General features: G+C 49.0%; 1 protein-coding gene across 3 annotated transcripts in view; it reads left to right on the forward strand.

The window, feature by feature from the left end:
- DIS3L2 (DIS3 like 3'-5' exoribonuclease 2) overlaps positions 1 to 21,065 on the forward strand; it is a 236,453-nt gene that overhangs the window by 62,139 nt on the left and 153,249 nt on the right. For all 3 annotated transcript variants that reach the window (XM_025202717.1, XM_006022439.2, XM_014519372.2), the window contains one exon: positions 11,734 to 11,968. In XM_025202717.1, the coding sequence (XP_025058502.1) occupies positions 11,734 to 11,968 (235 nt within the window). The remainder of the gene's footprint in view (positions 1 to 11,733; positions 11,969 to 21,065) is intronic.

Genomic DNA, 21,065 nt, shown 5'->3' on the forward strand with positions numbered 1-21,065 from the left:
GTGCCGGCTTCATATGAATATTGGCTGTGGCAGCCTTGTGGTACCAACTGCCGTGTCCAATGCTGAGAGCGATGCTCTTTTGGATGGGTTTTTTTCTGAACGTTCCTTTCTCTGCTTTCGACTGTGCTGTGAAAAAAGTACAATGTACACAATTGCATGGAAGGAACTATTTAATTTATTGCGGGCCCCTTAAATAACATGGGATAACGCCAAAAGTGAAATGTTTTGGGGAGTGGTAATACCATAGGCTTGTAGGAAAGTAGGGCTGGAAGGGACTGCATGAGGTCATCTAATCCAGCCCCCTGCTCAGAGCAGGTTCACGCCTGACTAAACCATCCCAGCCAAGTGTCCTAGAATCATAGACTAGTAAAAATGAGCGTTGAAGGGCCCTCAGGGGGTCACATCTAGTCCAGCTCCCTGCTCCAAGCAAGTCCAACCCCAACTACATCATCCCAGACAAGCTTTGCCTACCCGGGTCTTAAACACCTCCAAGGATGAAGAGTCTGCCACCTCCCTGGGTCACCTGTTCCAGTGCTTCGCCACCCTCCTAGGGAGAGAGTTTTTCCTGATATCCAACCTCAACTTCCCTTGCTGCAACTGGAGCCCATTGCTCCTTGTCCTGCCGTCTGCCCCCACTGAGACCAGTCCAGCTCCATCCTCTTTGGGGCCCCCCTGCAGGGAGGTGAAGGCTGCTATCAAATCCCCCCTCAGTCTTCTCTAGACTCAAGAAGCCCAGTTTCCTCAACCTCTCCTCATAAGTCAAGTGCACCAGCCCCGGAAACATTTTTGTTGCCCTCCACTGTACTTGCTCCAATTTGTCCATACCCTTTCTGCAGTGGGGGCCCAAAACTGAACACCATACTCTATATGTGGCCTCCCCAGTGCTGAATAGAGGGGAGGAATCACTTCCCTTGACCCACTGGCAATGCTCCTACCAATGCAGCCCAGGATGCCGGTATCCTTCTTGGCAACAAGGGCACACTGCTGGCTTATATCCAGTCCACCTACTTGTCCGCTAGAGCCTCCAGGTCCTTTTCTGCAGAGCTGCTGCCCAGCCACTCACCCACAGCCTGCACCGGTGCAGGGGATTGCTTCCTCCTCAGTGCAGCACTTTGCACTTGTCCTTGTTGAACCTCATGAGATTCCTTTTGGCCCAGTCCTCCAATTTTGTCTGGGTTGCTCTGAATCCCAGCCCTACCCTCCAGTGTATCTACTACTCCCCCCAGCTTGGTGTTATCTGCAGACTTGCTGAGGTGCACTCTATGCCACCTTCCAGGTCGTTGTTGAAGGCACTGAACAAAACTGGCCCCAGGACCGACCCCTGGGGTGCTCCACTTGATACTGGCTGCCAACTAGACATTGAGCCTTTGATGACTACTTTCTGAGCCCAGTGCTCCAGCCAGCTTTCCATCCACTTTACAGTCCATTCATCCAGCCGTACTTTCTTAGTTTGCCTGGGAGAATGCTGTGGGAGACTGTATCAAAAGTCTTGCTAAAATCAAGGTATATCACATCTACTTGTCTCCCTGCATCCCCAGAGCCAGTCATCTGATTGTAGAAGGCAATCAGGTTGGTCAGGCATGACTTGCCCCTGGTGAATCCACTCCGACTGTTCCTAATCACCTTCTCCTCCAAGTGCTTCAAAATGAATTCCTTGAGGATCCATGGTTTTTCCAGGGACTGAGGTGAGGCTGACTGGTCTGGAGTTCCCTGGATCCTCCTTTTTCCCTTTCTTAAATATGGGCATGATATTAGCCCTTTTCCAATCATCTGGGACCTCTCCTGATTGCCATGAATTTTCGGACATGATGGCTAATGGCTCTGCAATCTCATCAGCCAACTCCCTCAGCACCTTTAGGGGCATCCCATCTGGCCCTATGGACTTGTTCACGTCCAGCTTTGCTAAATAGTGAGCAGCCAACAATAGTGAAAGAACAGGTTAGTGTTCTTTCACTATTGTTGGCTGCTCACATTCTCCCCAAGCTGTGCTGCCCGGCGCAGTAGTCGGGGACCTGACCTTGCCTGTGAAGACTGAGGTGAAGAAGGCATTGAGCATTTCAGCCTGTTCTGCATCCTGTCACTAGGCTACCTCCCCCATTCAGTAAGGGACCCGTACTTCCCCGATCCTCCTTTTGCTATCAGTATACTTGTAGAAACCCTTCTTGTTTCCCTTCACATCCCTTGCTAGCTGCAACTCCAGTTGTGCTTTGGTCTTCCTGACTTCATCCCTACATGCCCAAGCAATACTCTTAATACTCCTCCCTAGTCATTTGTCCAAGTTTCCACTTCTTATAAACTTCCTTTTTGTGACTTAGCAGGGGACTTTTCAGGAAATTAAGCCAAGCTGGTCTTCTGCCACACTTGCTAGTCTCCCTGCCCATCGGGATGGTTTATTCCTGCACTCTCAGTAAGGCTTCCTTCAAGTACAGCCAGCTCTCCTGGACTCCTCTCCCCCTCCGACCGGCTTCCCAGGGGATCCTGCCCATGAGTTCCCTGAGCAAGTCAAAATCTGCTTTTTAGTCTGTTTAAAAAAAAAAAAAAAAAAATTAAAAGAGGCAGGGGAGTGGGCAAATGCTTCCTCATGCGCGTGGATGAGCTCTAGCTGACTCAAGAAGTCTATGGACCAACGAGAGGCAAAGCGCTGCTCGACCTGGTACTGGCAACAGGGGATGACTTAATCAGCGACCTAATGATCGAAGGGAAGCTGGAAGATAGTGACCATGAGCTGATCGTCTTCGCCATCCGCTGTAAAGCTGGCAAATCAGTCAGCAATGCAGAAGTCCTTGACTTCAGGAAAGCTGACTTTGACAAGCTCAGGAGGCTTGTTGGCAAGGCCCTAAGGGACCACGACCTGAAGGGGAGGAGAGTTCAGGACGAGTGGTTGCTCCTCAAGGGAGCGATCCTGGAGGCGCAAGCAATGTCTATCCCTCCTCGGAGGAAAGGCAGCAAAGAGGCACAGCAGCCCCCTTGGTTCTGCAGGGAACTAGTGGACCCCCTGCATCCTTTATAAAGGATGGAGGACTGGATCCACCTCCCAGGAGGAGTACTCTGCACTGGTCTGGACCTGTAGGGAGCAAACCAGGAAAGCCAAGGCTGCGATTGGACTCCAACTGGCTACACGCATCAAGGACAATAAAAAGTCCTTTTCTAGATATGTGGGGACCCGGAAGAGAAGCAAGGGTAACATTGGACCCCTGCTAAACCATATGGGACAACTGACAACCGATGCCCAGGAAAAAGCCAACCTGCTTAACGGGTATTTTGCCTCAGTTTTTCACCGGCCCTAAGGGATGGCCCTGCTCAATACGGTATGGGACGGCCAGGGAGAGGGAGAGCTGTTATCCTTTATCAATGTAGACCTTGTGAAGGAACACCTTGAGAGGCTGGACACCTTCAAGTCAGCCGGCCCAGACGGTTTACACCCCAGGGTACTCAAGGAGCTGGCAAGCATCATAGCTCAGCCCCTGGCACAGATCTTCAAGAACTCGTGGCGCTCGGGCGAAGTGCCTGAAGATTGAAAGAAGGCCAATGTGGTGCCCATCTTCAAGAAAGGGAGGAGAGTAGATCCGGGGAACTACAGGCCCATCAGCCTGACCTCTACCCCGGGGAAGATCTTGGAAAAAATTATCAAAGAGATCATTCTTGACAAGCCAGCTGATGGCAACATCCTGAGGAATAGCCAGCATGAGTAGGTCTTGCCTGACCAATCTCATCTCCTTCTACACCAGGTGACCTTATCACCTGGACAAGGGAGAAGAGATTGACGTCATGTATCTTGATTTTTAAAAAAGGCTTTGATTTGGTATCCCATGATCATCCCATAGAAAAACTGGCCAACCGCGGCCACATCACAGTCCACTGGCTGGGGAACTGGCTTCGAGGTCGGACCCAGAGAGTGGCAGTTGACAGAAGTCAATCATTGCGGTGCACCGTGACCAGTGGGGTCCCCCCAGGCTCTGTCCTTGGACCTGTTCTTTTCAACATCTTCTTTAATGATGTGGACATTGGTGTCAGAAGTGGACTGCCCAAGTTTGCTGATGACACCAAATTCTGGGGTAAAGCATCCACACCCAAGGACAGGATGGTGATCCAGGCCGACCTTGACAGGCTCAGAAAATGGGCAGACGAAAACCTGATGGCCTTCAACACTGAAAAATGCAGGGTACTCCACCGTGGGAAGAAAAACCCGCAGCATGCTTATAGGTTCGTCAGTGCTACGCTTGCTAGCACCACGGCCGAAAGGGACTTGGGGGTCATGACTGACCACAAGATGAACGTAAGTCACCAATGTGATGTTGTAGCCAGCAAAGCGAGCAAAACTCTGGCTTGCATCCATAGATGCTTCTCTAGCAAATCCCAGGATGTCATCCTCCCGCTGTACTCGGCCTTGGTGAGGCCGCAGCTGGAGTATTGCATCCAATTCTGAGCTCCACAATTCAAGAAGGATGTGGAGAAGCTTGAGAGCGTGCAGAGGAGAGCCACGCGCATGATCAGAGGTCAGGAAAACAGGCCTTATGATGAGAGGCTGAGAGCTATGGGACTCTTCAGCCTGGAAAAGCGCAGGCTCAGGGGGGACCTCGTGGCTGCCTATAAATACATAAGGGTATGCATCAGGATCTGGGGGAACGCCTGTTCACCAGAGCGCCCCAAGGGACAACAAGGTCAAACAATCACAAACTCCTCCAAGACAGTTTCAGGCTGGACATAAGGAAAAACTTCTTTACTGTCCGAGCCCCCAAGGTCTGGAACAGACTGCCGCCGGAGGTGGTGCAAGCACCTACTCTGGCTTTTTTAAGAGACATTTGGACGTTTATCTTGCTGGGATCCTGTGACCCCCGCTGACTTCCTGCCCTTGGGGCAGGGGGCTGGACTCAATGATCTCCTGAGGTCCCTTCCAGCCTGAATGTCTATGAAATCTATAAAGGGAGCAAACCTATGACCTTGGCATTATCTGGACTTCAGATACTGCCCTTAAAGTGCTAGATTTTGGGGGGAGCTCATGGGAGGGGGTTTTGCTGATCCTGGTAGGAGGAGAACATCGGGAGTGGGGCTGAGGCAGTTGCACGTTGTGGCTAGCGATAACGAGATGATGCAAAGCCTGTTTAGAAGTACTGTAGGTTTGGGATAAGGGGATTTCAGCATCAGATCTGCAGGCTGTAGAAACAAATGTCCGACCAGCATCAGAGTTGGAGAGTGAAGATAAGGCCTGAGTTTGCTTTCATGTCTGACAACTCCTCTGTCTTCTGAGCGTTTTGGCTGAAAGATTGCGCACGTGGATAGAGCTGTGTAAGCTCGCGTGGCTCCTGAGGTTACAGAAGGATCTCAAAGTTGTTGGCTTTCACCTTTGTGTTGTAGGGTAATGTAGAAGAGATGTTGGAAAAGCAAGGACTAGAGCTAAAATGAAAACGGGATCCTTATAGCAAGCATGCTGTGTACTCTTGGCTCATGAAAGAGAGACTAACGTGGGGAAAGCAGATGAGCAGAGAGCCTGGGGATGGGAGCTGTCAGTGGGAAATGAGATGCAAGTGGAGTGGTGAGAGAGGAGAACTGTTTAAGGGCACGTCTTTGCTGCAGAGGTAAGTCAGGCTGTTACCCAGTTATAGCTCCAGCCTCTCTGTCTATCCATACACAATCCTCTGCCCCAAGTTTAGTGGTGGTTACAGTGTGGACGGGCTGGCGAATCCAGTTTTATAGGCTAAAACCCAAGTGAGGCATTCACTACAGTTGGTAACCTGCCTGCTTTATAGTAGGGTGCAGGTTTAAATCACTCAAGTTCTGGTAGTCCCCCAGTACCTTCCCACTGTTCCCCCTGCCAGCCCAGAAGGGCAGCTATACTTGCCCACTGTGCACTGGGAAAGATTGTGGCCTTGCTCAGCCAGAAGTCCTCGTGCTACGTGTGGATAAATTGGTGAAGCATCACTGAGCACCCCAAGAGCTCTTACGGCTTTTCAATGCAGTTGTCCACACTAGAGCTAAACGAATGAGTGCCAGCCACCTCTGAGCTCTGCAGTTTAGAGAGACCTCCGTGGCAGGTGGTTAGCTAGCTTAAATGCTGATGGAGGGGATGTGGGGATGGCTGTCCCTGCAAAAGGGAGCATGGTGTGAATTGAGTACTGGGAGCAAGGACAGCGAGTTCAGTCTTGCTGCAAAATCTCAGCACCTTGCTTCAAAAGCATATGCACGAGGGGTTTTCAGACCTCAGCTTGACAAAGGGTATTTATACCTGAAAGCTTGCAAAGAAGAATTTTTCCAACTATTTGAGTTGGTCTAATAAAAGATATCAGATTGACCCAAAGAACCTTGTCTGCCTGTGTCCTTAGACCAACACGGCTACAACCTACACACCTGTTTCAGACTCCTAGGCACTTGGGGAATATCAGAGGAAAGCAGCCTGGAAACTGCTTGCACGTAACCCTTGTGTCCCTCAGAGATCATCGAATCCTAGAAAATGAGGGTGGAAGGGACCTCAGGAGGGCACATCTAGTCCAACCCCTGCTCCAAGGAGGACCAGCCCCAACTACATCATCCCAGCCAAAGCTTTGTCCAGCTGGGTTTTAGAAACCTCCACGGATGGAGAGGCCACAGCTGCCCTGGGCCCTTTTGCAGGAGGGCAGGATATAAATCTGAGCAGTTACAAATAAGTACATAAAATAGAAACTGGGAGCCATCCTGCAGGCCTGTGGCATGTGTTCCCAGGGCCTTAGAAGTGATGTGCTGCGATGGCTCTGGCTGCGTCGGCGCGCGTCGAATGGAAATCCTTAACTGCTCCGATTGAAGCCAGTTGCTTTTATTAAGTGCTCTCCATTGCCAGTGCCATTTGGTGCGAGTGAGATTACAGCAGAGATGGAAGATGATGGAGACAGGTGTTTTTCCTCTTACTGGAAGTACCATCCTTTATTTAGCCAAGAATGAATTAGAGCAGGCGTTGGTGTAGCTGCATTTTTTTCTTTTTTTCCCTTTTTCTTTCAGATCCTGTTTGCAAAGCTATTGCTATTCAAGATAGCTTGGCTCTGCCTTTTGCAAATGTGTTCTGACAGCACCCCTGCCCCGTTAGCCAGTCTCTATTATCAACTCCGCAGTGAGTGAACATTAGGGACCGAGCTTTCAAGTCAGGTCTGTTTAAAATGGCAAACACCGATGGACTAATAGATGCAGGCGTTCCACAGTGATGGTACGAATGGTCGTGTTTGTATCAGTGTTGTGGTAGCAACGCTGCGTTTAAGGGTGAAATGGTATTTTCATCCAAAGCTCCCTGTCTTCAGTTGTATCTCCAGTCAAAATAACCCCCTTCCAGTCTGGATTTTCAGAATTGCCATAGATTTGGAAAGCTCAAGACAAGAAGAGGCCGTGAGATCACCCATCAGAGGCCATTACGTTTCACCCATCTACCCTATATTGAGTGTAATTCCTGGGGATGACTAAAGCATAACTTGGGTTTAGCTAAAGCATCTTCCAGAAAGGTACCCAGTCTGGATTTGAAGATTCCCAGAGATGGAGAATCCTCCACTCCCTATGGTAATTTATTCCTGTGGTTTAATCATCCTCACTGTGAAAAAATCATAGTTCATAACTGCTTGGGATGTGTCTGGTTTCAGCTTCTGCGCAAGGGTTCTTGTTCTGCCTCTGTCTGCTAGATTGCAAAGCCCTTCAGCACCAGTGTTTTCTCTCTACTGTCGGCACTTAGACACCAGAATTTCCCAGTCCTCCTTTTGAAATTTGTACGGTGTTTTCTCCTCGCTCCATCACTCTTTTCTGTGCCCTGTCCAGTATCTCAGCATCCTTTCACAACGTGGACAGCAGGGCCAGGCCCAGCATTTTCAGTATCGGGCTCACCAGTGCTGTGCTCAGAAATAAAATCACCTCCTTGCTAACTCCTGTTGTCCCTCTGTTCATGCAATGAGGGGTTGCATTAGACCGGTGCTTCTCGACCAGGATGCCTCGGGATCCTTTCAAGGGTGCCACAGTGTCACTCAGTGTTAGCATTGGGAAGCGTGCAAACAGGATTCACAGCATAAACCCAGAGATTTCAACCAGGAATTCAGAGTGTTAAAAACATTCTGTCCTGTTGTGATCTTCCTGAGGTCTTTGCAACAGAAGAATTGCTCTATTATTTTTCGGTAGTCAAAAAACTGCAAGAAAATTTCAGAGGTGGGCATATTCTGAGGTGCACTGCACTGGCCCTTTTTACCACGGTGGCGTGCTGGACACTCCTGTTGAGTTTCTTGCCCCCGAGTCCTTGCTTTTCTGGAAACGGCCCCCATCGTTGCTTGTGCAGGGCTCTGTCTGTCTGCACAGGGCATCCCAGCAGCCTCTAGTCTAATCGCCGGATTCTGAATGCATTGGGGGAGGCAGTCAATATTGCCATTGAAGAGGCAGTCTATAGAAAAGCCCTGGTTTTTCTAAAAATCAACAGGACTAGGCTTGTCAGTATGTGGACGGGAGAGCGCAAGTGGAAAGTCTATGGAATGTGTGGAACTAACAGGCCTCAGATAGGATTACCGCTGGGAGACGAAGCCGTCTCTCCTGTAGCTGGGTAGGTAGCTTAGTGCTTTCAGACGCAGAAACTGCTGGTTCAGTTTCTTGTTGGAATGAGTTCCTCGCAAGTAAGGACAATTGTTCATTTGACGGATACTTCTAGACCGTGCAGAACACAGAAAGAGGGTAGCCATTACGCTGCCCAGACGCCTCGTTCATGCCAGGATGCACTTGCCCACTAGCTGTTTTGATTTCAGTTCTGGTTGAGATGGCACTTTCATTCAAAGACTTTCTTTTCAGTGGGTTATAACTTTCCAAAGCAATCACTGTGGGGCAGAAACCCGATGCTCGTTCAGAGGAGGATGTTTGTGTAAAGCTGAAAGAAAATCTCTTCCACCACTATCTTGAGGATCAGGCATTCAAATTAGCAACTGGCTTTCAACAAAATGCTTATTAAGAGGTACTTTTCAATTAAAGAGCGTGCAAAAATAATAAAGGCATCAGGCAGAGACTTTGATGGTACCAAAATTAGGAAATTCAGAGCTAGAGGTTGTTGAGAAGCTTTAACTCTGCATCCTTAGATGTTTGCATTGCAACGGGGCTTTCATTTTAGGAGTGCACAGCGGTGGGAGATGCCTTCGTTTTCAGTCAATGCCATGCGCGGTACATTGCAAAAGAGAGAAGAGGGCTCCCCTCTTATTCTGATAATGCTCCAAATTAGCTAATTATATATTTAGTTTTAAGCTCACCTTTTATATATACTCGTATTATACTTTCAGAGTTACTGCAGATGTGAACGAGAGGAATATGAAAGTGAAGTGAAACGACAGAAGGACTTTTAGTAGTCTGTGATGCTTTTGGGGTGCCACGTAACACAGAAGTTGAATCTGGGGTGATATTCAAGCGTGCTGCTCTTAATACGTAAGGGCGCTGTTGCTATGACATACCTGCACTCTTGTTGGATGGCATGAGCATTGCTGCTCATGCTAGGTGGAATACACCCGTCCTCGCTTCGGACTTTGTGATTCTGGGGCAGCACTTGGGTCTTACACCATATGTACAGCTCAGCGTAGGGTGACTTCTGTGGCCTCCTGTTGTGCCTGAGGTCAGACTGAATGACCACAGTTGTGTCTCTTGGCCTTGATGGCTAGAAATCGATGCAAGACACAATCAGCATGTTCTACTGCTCTGGTGTCGGCTGGGTGCCAAAGTCCCTGCTTCACAGGCTCCTGAGAATTGTACGAACGACCCTGCTTCAGGTGACACTGTTTCGTTTTGACTGGATCCAAAGGTGGCTAGGGGTTTTGATTACCCTATCGGGAATATTATGCTGGTCAGTGCCATGAGCTTTGATGAGGTTTTGGGAAAACTTGGCGTTTCATCACAGGTAGCATATATTTCACTTCATCTGACCTTGCATCTCATTCCTCACAAGCTCTTCTTATAAGGTGGCACTGAAGAGATGATGCTTGAGGCAGCGTTGGCCATTATTCCAATATATGTGACATTGCTAGCTGCAGCGGCTATAGGAGGACATAGTTTAGTGCCCGGGCCATCTCTTGCATTGCCTCAAGAGGCTCACTCGGCAAGAAGGGAATTCAGGTGAAGCCTAAAATGAACTGCGACTTCAGTTGCGCACTTGCACACATCTGGTGCAATTCAAGTTTAAGAGCTGAACACATATCCATCTGACCATGTTAGGGTCCAAAGATTACTGTTGACACTACTTTGCTTTTTTGGATAGCCACACTGGCACAGTCACTAGCGTGTGGCACCCTGTCAGCTCTCTAATCTAATAGACTGTTCTTGCCCAGACCTTTGTGTGTCAGTATTTTATGTACTGAATGTAGCCAGGTTTAATAATCAGCCATTTTTTTTGCACCTTCTGCCAGACTTTCCCCTCTTTTTCACCATTTACTGTTTGATTCAAAACCTGCTATGGAAACAAATGATATACGTATTAAAGAATGAAAATAGAGATGAAAAGCTGAGTCACAAAAGGTAACAGGAGTTCAGAATAATGTCATCTTAGTTTTTTTTAAAAGAAAGACTTGAAATCAGCCCCCTCTTAAGGGTTTTTTTTTGCTTTTTTTGTACATTATGAAAAGATGGCAGGGCAGGGCCCCTGCTTGAAAGCATTTCTCTAGCCGTGTGTTGGTAGTCTTGCAAAGCTCACCTGGAGAGGACCAAGGGCTGTATTTTATGTCTCGGTCACTAAAATGTGTAAAGTGATTTAGATGCTTGTTTTTTTAGTGTGATGGACTTGTCTTCAGGTGGCACGCGTGGAGCCCAGTTTCAGTGGTTCCTGATGTCCGGGAGCTGTCCTGTTCAGTGCTATAAGGCAACTTGACTGTATGATGAAGGTCATCGGGGCTTCTCTTTCTGGAATGGCCAAGGATTTTCATATTCTGCCTCAGCAACTTGTGAAATGCAGCAGAGTTTCTTGGGAGTTTCTGGTGCAATAAATATACATGGAGAGACTGAGGGAGGCTGAGAAATGCATTATAAAGCATTGAAGCCTTAACCTGTCATTTGAAAGCTCACCCAGTGAGTGATTCAGGTGATTTTTATCTGGCACTTCAATTGATGCTGGGATGGAGAATCCCAGATGCTTTTTCTCTGCACTTCTCTCTACATGTAAAGATTTGACAACTGAAAACGACAGGAAAGACTTAGGGTGGTGGCATACCGGCTCGTGATGATGCTTACTCTCTCTCTGCTGTTCCCTTACCTGTGTCAATGGACTTTCGTGAAAGGGGCTCTTCCTGATCCAAGTCAGCTCGGGAATAAAAACCTGAGTCCATCCAATAGAAGTGGCAGGCTAGACCCAATTAAAAAAGTACCCCCTAGCTAGTGGAGGCTTCCCGTAAAGGCAGAATTAACCCACAGCTTGGGGGTGAGGGTGGAAGATGCCATAGTCGGAGAGGGAGCAGCCCCTGGCTTGAGTATGAGGAGGAATTACACTGGCCAGTCGTCTCGGTCCAGCCTTTGCAGCGTGTGTTGTGGATGTGGGAGACGGGTGGGAATATTCTGTGGGTGTATTGCAAAAAGCTGCCTTTTTCCCCAAGAATTTCTTTCCATCCTCCCCTAGCGAGGAACTGTGCAGTCGCCATATCTAATTGCATGGCAATTGCACTGTGCCACCAGCCACCCATCATTCATTTTTGTGCCCCCCTAGGAGCACAGATGAAAGAGGAGAGATAATGTTTTCTTTCTTCAGTCCAGTGATTTAGCATGCCTCTCCCCCTGTTACTTCAGGTAATAAAGCCAGATGGCAATGACAAGGAAACAGAAGCCACACATGAATCAGAGGTCCCCGAGGAGCAGTTGAGGACTTGCCTTCCTCGAGCGACAGTGAGAGGAGATGCTGATAGTCCGGATGTCATTATAGAAGCTCAGTTTGATGATAATGAGGCAGAGAATGGACAAGAGAACTTGCCGAATATGCTGGCTGAGGACATTAAGAAACTTTCTGTAGAGGCCAACGAAAAGGGTGAGTAGATCAGACTGCTCTCTTAAGCTTTTATTTCAGCAAAATGTTGAAGTATCACTTTGCTGCCTCAATTTGCTGCAAGTTCAAAACACAGCATGGAAGTCTAATGCCTTATCACACCGATCAATCAATGCTAAACTGCCTTAATCAGTAGGTTGGGCTCTGAACGGCTGCCGAGGGCACGTTTCTGTGTAGTTTTGACTGTTCGCCGTTAGGCTGTTAGACCAGCAGAACACCTTCATGTCTGATATTCCCAACGCTGTGAGATGCTGCCGTTTGCCATCTGATTCGAGACGCTTCTACCGCTTTTTCCTTCCTTCCTTCCTAGGCTGGCAGATTGATTTGCGTTCCTCGCTCTGGGGGCGAGAATTGAAATTCCATGGGATTTCTCTTTCCAGGTGGCAGGGGGTCTATGTCGTTTGTAACCCAACGCTTTGAAGAATTGGTTTGCTTAAAAAAACCCATATTCTTAATGTGCGTCCTTCCCACATTGTCAAACGTAGCTCAGGGAACAGAAGAGACTCCATTACTGCCATCCCCTTGAGGCTACTCTTACAGGTTCTCTGTAAAGTCCAGTGACCATTCCATGGAAGAATTATTTCAATCAGCTTATTTTACCTGGGTCGTCTGCTGCCCATTGGCACACCTGCCATGGTGGTCCCTCTGGCTTCATCCTTAACACATGTCCCACTTCGATCTTTCTGATGTAAATTGTGAATTGCTGTTTGTAACAGGATTTCCTGCTTGTTATCCCTGTTGTTCCTCTTGTCCCTCTACTTTCCAGTGCAAGGCTGAGTTGGGTTGGGAGCTACTGGGACTCACATTAGCTTTATATTTTCATAACTGACGATTGCCCCATCTTTTCTGCAATATCGGCCGTCTTGTGAGCTGTGTCCCGCTGCTTAGAAGAGCTGTGTCATTAACAAAAACTAGATCTTCCCATGTACAGCTCTTCAGCTACGTGATGTCTGCATTTGCATCCATCCGCTTTTTTTCCTGTGAAGTCGGTGGCAGTGCCAAATAGGTGAAGGGAGAGAACTTAGCCTTGTTTGACACCCGTGTCTCTGTTACATAAACACGGGCTCGAGTGAAAGGTTCCTTTTAACTGTGTAAGCTGCGCCTTGGGAGAAAGTCTTGCTGCTGCTGATTTCTCTTGGCATCACACTTCACGATGCTCCCAAGTGGATCTCATTGGAACCTGTTAAACGCTTTGTAAAACTAAGGAAGTTGATGATGAGTGATTTTTCCACGTGATGTTGCCTTTAATGGTTGTTCATAGGGTGAAGGTTGGATCAACACATGGTCTTTCAAGCCAACAACCAGCTTGGTTCCCCCTTCGCTTCCCCTCAGCCGCCCTTGTTCTTTTTCTGCTATCACGGTCTTTCCTTGTTTCTCCTCCGGCGGGTGTGTACTTGCCAGTTTGGATCTTGAGTTGATAAAGCATGCTATTCTCACGTCTTTCAGTGATTGCTTCAGCTTCTTTGGCCATGTTATCCATAGATTTCCTCTAGTCTCTTCGTGCTCTGCCTTCGAAGGCTTTGTCCTTTGTTTTATACAGCGCCTTTACTGCTGCTCTCTCCAAGGTGTCTTGCGGAGCTGATGCTTGCTTTGGCTAACTTCCTTTCTTTCATGCCGTTTCACGTGTCATTTTTTATCCAGGTTTTAGGTTTAAGTGTCTGGAAACCAGCTACATTTCACTGCAGCATCTACAAAATTACCATGCAGAAAAGTTCATGGCCATTCAATGTTGACTTTCTTTGGCCAAATTCGACTTTCATGAAGTGCAAGCGTGGTCCAGATTTCATTAAAAATAGCCCTACGTGTACATTTTGAAGGTAAAATTTGGCCTCAAGTAATAACGGCACCAAGTGGTGCTTCTTTAAACACTTGCCAACACGAATAGCTTTGTTCACGCAGATAGACGCAATAGGGCTGCTCACCTGAATAAAGGTATTTGTGAGCAGGTACTTGGAGAGTTCAGTCTTTGGTCAATTTTTCTCCTTCACCATGTAACTTAACTTGACTTGAGAGACAGCTGGGCTCTGTGCTTCACCCCTCTTATAAACATCTTTCTTACCAGGCTGTTATCTTGGCTCCTCTGTGTTAAATCCCCTCTTCTTGAAGCTAAGCACCTTTCGGCAAGAGCACAGAGATGCACATGAGAGAAGGGAACGGGTGGGTCATGGTGGTATTACTGTTATGCACAGACGCTACAAAAGCAGAGCTGTGTTGAGTTCCCACAAGCTTGTGAGGTTTTTCATCCTGCTCTGATCTGTTCTGGGATCCGCTCTGCAAAGGAGAGAGATTTACCCTCTCTATGAGATGGAATAAGCAGTACACAATGAAACCGGGCAACTCTCGAATGGGAGTTTCTGGTGAGCTATTTAGTAAGTCAAAGTCTCAAGGTTTCAAGCTAAGGAAAGATGCTGTTGAGTTGGCACTGATTATTAAGGAGATGATCAAAACCCCCACCCCATACCCCTGCCCACCAGAGAACCTCAGGGTACTCCCCCACCCCAACAGACTGCAAAAGCCCCTGTAGTCACGTTGCTCTGTGCACTGCTGGAAGGTGAGAGCAGTAGGGTGACCTGCAAAGTGCTGTGTTGGTGCTGGCAGGCGGCATTCTTCCTCTCTTATGGAGGAGTAAAAATGTGTGAGTTCACCGATCCCTTGTTTGACTTGCTACAGAAGGCCAGGATGAATAACAGAGGGTGCTGCTGGAAGTGGCATTGGGATAATGAAACTTGGGGCAGCTCTGGGTCATGGAGTCTGTTTTGAGACTGTTTCCCTTTTTTATTGAGCAGCGCTTGCAGACGCTAATAGCAGGATTTCAGTAGTCACTTGCTGGTGGCTTCTCTCTCAGTTGTATTCAGCCTGCAGTGGTAACGCCATGCACAGGCCTTTTTCTTAATTGCTTCTTTAAATGAGCATCTTTTCCCAGCATAAATATGAGGAGGCCAAACCAGTGCTAGCAGCCAACCAGGTCGTCTTTCTCCCTGGAAGACCTGCGTTGCCTGAATTTTAAGTGCCGGTTATTCTTCGAGTCATCGTCCATGCAGACTTTGCACGTGGCACAAGTGTGCATCACGTGTGAGATCAGATTCTTTCAAAAAACAATGGGGCTCTGCCTGTCCCCGAGTGCCCTTTTGCTCCCCGTAGCAGAGGGCATAAAGCAAGGCAACCATTCAGAAAAGAGACTAGGCTTGTCCTTGTGGAGTCTCTGCGTCCCAAAGCGTGGAATCCATGTGGACAGCACATCTCGAAGGACTGCCCTTTGCTCTCAGGGTAGGTAACTGTTCCGTGTGACTCGAGTGGCAGTTTGCATTATGTGATCCTTGTTATTAATACATGTCTGCTTGAGTACAGTTTAATGAGGACTCCGGATTTCTGTGCTCCATCTCAAAGGTGCCCGTATCCAGGGACCGTAGGAGCTAGTTCCTGCATGCAGTGAAGAGTTTCCAATGTTAAATTTTCACAGAGTTAAGACCAGAAGGGACAACTGGGTCGTATATTTGTCACCGGTGTGAGTAGGGCTGGAACTTCGTGCTTCTGGAAGGCTTTGATAAATGGAGTTCAGAACAAAACCCAAGCATCATTAAGCTTGTTTTATAATGAAAGGTGCAAGGAGCTCAGTCCGTTTAGTTTATCAAAGAGCAGGTTAAAGGTGACTTGATGATGCCCAGTTAGTACCAGCTTGAAAAACAGATATTAAACACTAATCGGGCTGGACTTGATGATCTTCCGAGGTCCCTTCCAGCCCTAACATCTATGAAATCTACTCGGGACTCCTGTATATCACATGTCCTTACGTTTTGGACAGCTTTCACTATGGTAAGCCCTGGATTTAGTTGAAAATGAGAACAGCATTGCACTGAGAGCCCAAGTCGAATTGATTATCTGTGGTGATGCCCAAGTCCTTCTCTGAACCATGGCTTTACAGGACAAGTCTTCCCCTTGATGGATGTAATCTGCCCAGGTGTATTATGGAGAAGTGCAGGCTCAGGGCGGACTTGGTGGTGTGCGGGCCGGGAGCGACCCAAGCCCTTTTCCGTGCTGCACGCGGGCTGTGGCCAGCAGCCCGGGCACGCCGGGTCGGAGAGGGAAGGCCGTCGAGCTGGAATTAGGCACAAACGCTTAGCGGTAGTTTAAAAGATTGTTTACTTGCACCGAGATGGCAGTGGTGTAGGCTGGAAAACTTGCTTGAGTTGCGGTTACAGACAGACAACAAAACAAAACTCAAACCTGCAGGGCACGAGGGTACGTCGCAAGGGGTTTTCGGCGACGGAAAGATGCAAAACACGAGGGTAGATCGCAAGGGGTTTTTGGCGATGGGAAGATAAACCTGCAGGACTCGAACCCGGGTAGAAGAGCTCTGAGGTCGGTCGTAAGGACTCACACGAAGTTTGCTAGGCTCCGTGGGTCCGGTTCTTTTGCGCGCAGGAAGGGATACGTCTAGGCTGCGATCGACGACGGGGAGAGGCTAGAGGTTGATCTCCTCCTCCCGGTGTTCGTGGAGTCCTCCAACTTGGGCGGAAACCACTCAAGCCTTTTATACGGCTAGCAAGCCAATCACTAGCCGCCACGTGTGAATAATTTAGAACTGGCCAATAATGGGACTCGAATTAGCATACAAATGGCGGGAACTCTTTGCAACGAGCATTTCTGTGCTGCAACAAAGAAATGCACCCTGCAAAGAAAGCTTCAAATTGGCGGGAAACTCGTCCCTTGCACCGGGGTTCTCTTTTGCAGCAGAAAACTCCACCGTGCAAAGAAGCTATAATTTAGCGGGGACAATTTAGCAGTGCCGAAGCACACAAAAACAAAAATCACACCCTTTGGGTTGTGACAGGTGGCAGCCTGTAATTATATCAGGGGGGTGCATCAGGAACGGAGTGTCTGTTCACCAGGGCACCCCAAGGGAAGACAAGGTCTAATGGTCACAAACTGCTTCAAGACTGTTTTAGACTGGACATAAAGAAAAACTTCTTTACTGTCTGAGTCTCCAGAGTCTGGAATAGACTCCCCCCAGAAGTGGTGCAAGCACCTACTCTAGATACCTTCAAGAAACGCCTGGATGCTCACCTTGCTGGGGTCATGCAACCCCAGCTGACTTTCCTGCCCTTTGGGCAGGGGGCTGGACCCGATGATCTCGTGAGGTCCCTTCCAGCCCTAATGTCTATGAAATCTTGTATTTGATTGCGCCCAGTTCACCTTGAAAGGTCCAGCAGCCTAACTTTTTACCTTCATTTACTAGTCTACTGACATGAAGCTATTAGTACGTGTAGCTCTCATTGCTTTAAAAAAACATTTTTCGTATTTACACTTTTATTGTCTGCATTCAGTGAAATCTTGTGTCTCTGCCTGAGACCAGGAAAAGCAGGACCTATCCTGTGCAAGGTGTTTTATAACACTGCATCATCACCGTGGCCCACATGGAACCTGGATTTCATATGAACTCGAGAAACAGCCTCCAGAGTCTGAAACGGATGCTCGGACTTGATGACAAGGAAGCACCAGCAGTGCAAAGAGCAGCAGTTGTGTGCGCTGTTGAGAACAGCACCTCGTCTCCTAAAAAGCTTCTTAGCCTTTTTTAAAGAGGTGTGTAAATAAAAGTGAGTAAATCCTGGCACTTTGCCAAAGCCTGCCCTTGCTAGATTAATCTGGCGCGTGCTTTCTTGAACTCTCTTGGGAGGCGGTTTCAGCTGTGCGCTGACCAGACGCACAGATCACTCCACTTCTTCATGAGCAGCTCAGAAAAAAAACTTGACGCAGTAGAATAGCAGCCGTGGCAGTAATTGTATAGTTCAGGTTGCCGAAGGGTTATGTTCCGATCCTTTCTTTCCACTTGCTTGTGCGTTTCTGAACTGTCACATATGTAAGCAAAGACTTCTGGACTTGCTGTTGGCCTTAAGAAGAAGAGGTGGCTCAACGTGATTCCTCACCAGCCTCTGGTTCTGTGGAGTTGGCTCCAGGGAGCTGCCCTCTCCTATCCCTGTTGCTGTTCATAGCTTTCCAGGCTGCAGCGCCGTGGCGTTGATCTGATCGTGACCGTTTCAGCGTTGCCCTCCGGAGTCTCACTTACAGCAGTGGAAGGGACCAGACTGGGCAGCCATCCTGGTGCTGCTCCCCGGGAGGGTTTTGAGGAGCAGCAGATCAAGTGGTGGGTGCAGCAGGGTGAGGACAGCGCTGCTTCAGTTTATCCGAGGTTCATGTTTAGAGCCTCTCTGTTGGCAAATATTTTAAAATGAGAGCTCAGGACCGTTTGAAGCCGATGGCTTTCTCCTAGTTTTGAACAAGCTGGGTTTTCATATGTTTTGACTGAAGCTTGTGTAATCTAGAGCAGTTGTACTCAACCTTTCGCCCCACAGACCAGGTGAGTGGTGTGGGGCTTGTCTGCTGACCGGATCGGGCCTGGGCCTGGCACTGCTCCCCCCTGCACACTGGGATTGGGTCCTGGTGTCCCGGCACCGTCCCCTGTCTGCCCCATACGCCAAGGTTGGACCTTGGCCCAGCTCCCAGCTTGCCAGGGTTGGGTCCCAGTGGCCCAGCACCAACCTCTCATGCCTCCTGCACACTGAGATTAGGTCCTGTGGGGTTGGCAGCACTTCCCTTGCACCAGGATTGTACTTTTATGGTGGCCTGGTATCACCCTCTTCCTCCCCCTACACCAGGATTGGGACCTAGGTCATAGCACTGCCCCTACTCAGCCCTGTGGGCACTGGATCCAGCTCACAGGACCCAGGGCTTCCCACTACTCCCCTGCTGCTAAATTTGCAGTCCTGTGGGGATCCCTGCGGGCCAGATGGCACAGCGCTGCAGGCTGGATCTGGCCCGCAGGCCAGAGGTTGAGCATCAATACCCAGGTGTTGGGTTGCATAGTTGAAACTTGCAATAGAAATCAATGCTGTGGTACTTAGGCACGAAATTTCTTCAGCTCTTCTTCCCCTGTTAGTTTTCATAACCCCAAAATGACGTCGTAGGCAAAGAATAAAAAATTACTCATGCAATTAGGTAACCGGAATTAGATCAGTTCAGCATATTGCCATATGTTACTGAAATGACTAATTCACCTGTGCTTCTCCCTTGGCTGAGCAGGCCGCAGGGCATGCTATTCAAAATGGCTGGTGGGTGTGGGATGTGAACATATCAGAATGCGGTCATTGGTAACAGTAGTTTTCTCTGATGAATCAGATCATTCATGTGGTTCAATTATTTCCTTCATCTAACACACTCAAATGTTTCCCAGGGAGTAGTAAACTAATGTCTTTGTAGGAAATAATGAGGATACATGTGCTTCAAGAAAAAACAAGTACAGCTATGGGAAGGAAGTCCATTAGACCAGCAGGTGAAATGTCTCACTAAACACCGTTATAAAAACATGTCCTAATTATTCATTAATTTAGCAAAACTGGTGTTCTTGAAAGGGGCAGCATTGGCAGCTCCGTTGTCTGCAGGCTGCATTGCAAGCATCCAAGCTTTGCTGGGCAACTCTTGCCTTTTGGTGTTTTCCAAAGCCCATCCAGCCTCTGCCCCTTGCTCTCAGGGTGGTTCTCTGATGGGTCATCTAGCTAGAAAGAGCTAAATCCAAATCCCCCAGGAAAAGACAATGGGGGGATTGAATAGCAGCCTTCAACTCCCTGCAGGGGGGCTGCAAAGAGGATGGAGCTGGACTGGTCTCAGTGGGGGGCGATGACAGAACAAGGAGCAGTGGGCTCCAGTTGCAGCAAGGGACGTTGAGGTTGGATATTAGGAAAAACTTTGTCACGAGGAGGGTAGTAAAGCACTGGAACAGGCTACCCAGAGAGGTGGTGGGCTCTCCATCCTCGGAGGTGGCTAGACAAAACCTGGGCTGGGATGATGTAGTTGGGGCTGGTCCTGCTTGGAGCAGGGGGTTGGACTAGATGCGACCTCCTGAGCTCCTTTCCAGCCCTCATTTTTATGATTCGATGATTGGGACAGATACCCAGAGAGTCTGTCCCATCTCCATCCTTGGATGCTTTCAGAAGCGGGTTGGACAGGCACTGGGCTGGGATGAGTTAGCCAGAGCTAAGTCTGCCTCGAGCAAGGGCCTGGACTCGGTATGAGCTCCCGACGGCCCTGCATGCCTGACTCTTCTGCGCTCCGACAGTCGAAGGCTGCAGGACAGGAGGCAGCCCGGGGCCAGGATGCAGCGTTACAAGGTGGTTTTAATTCCTGGCTCCCTGCACACAGGCTCTGTGTGGGAAACCCTGGTGGCAGGCCCACTGACAACAGCAACACAGCAGTCCATGAGGGCTCGGGCACCCTCAGCCTGGCACGTGTCTTTCTCAGCCCAACTCTAGATGCCCAGGGAGTAATGCCCAGGCACCTGCTGCTGTCCTGGTGCCCAAGCTGGGGGAGAGATTGCCCCAGCACCAAGCAGGGACGGGAGCAGACACAGAGCCAGCAGGCCTAGCCGTCCCTGCTGGAGAGGCTGGGCCTGGGCAGGGCAGCTTGTGCGGTCCTGGGGAGAGCAGCCTTCACCTCCCTGCAGGGGGGCTGCAAAGAGGCTGGAGCTGGACTGGTTCCAGTTGGGGGCAGATGATGGGACAAGGAGCAATGGGCTCCAGTTGCAGCAAGGGAAGTTGAGGTTGGATATTAGGAAGACTTTTCTCCCGAGGAGGGTGGTGAAGCACTGGGACAGGTTACCCCGGGAGGTGGTGGAGTCTGCACCCGTGGTGGTGTTCAAGACCCGGCTAGACAAAGCCTTGGCTGGGATGATGCAGTTGGGGCTGGTCTTGCTCTGAGCAGGGGGTTGGACTAGATGGGACTTCCTGAGCTCCCTTCCAGCCCTCATTTTCTAGGATTTTAAGCTCTTGTCTTTATATGCAGATCACCACTTAGCATTCCCATAACATGGCTTTTTGGTCATTACAGGCATTAGCTTGCACTTAAGACCTGCGGGTGGGGTTGCTGAAACATATCTTCAAAGAAAAGCCCATTAAGGACATTGCTCTGTGTGGCAGAAATGCCCCGTCGGTGCCCCTCTCCAGAGATCTGTCTCAGCCAGCCCGAGAGGCTGCTGTTGAATCTCTCACAGCGGGGATCTCGCTCCTTGTCTGCAGACAAAAGCCTGGCG

The sequence above is a fragment of the Alligator sinensis genome, unplaced genomic scaffold (assembly GCF_000455745.1).
Source record: "Alligator sinensis unplaced genomic scaffold, ASM45574v1 scaffold301_1, whole genome shotgun sequence".
Lineage (NCBI taxonomy): Eukaryota > Metazoa > Chordata > Crocodylia > Alligatoridae > Alligator > Alligator sinensis.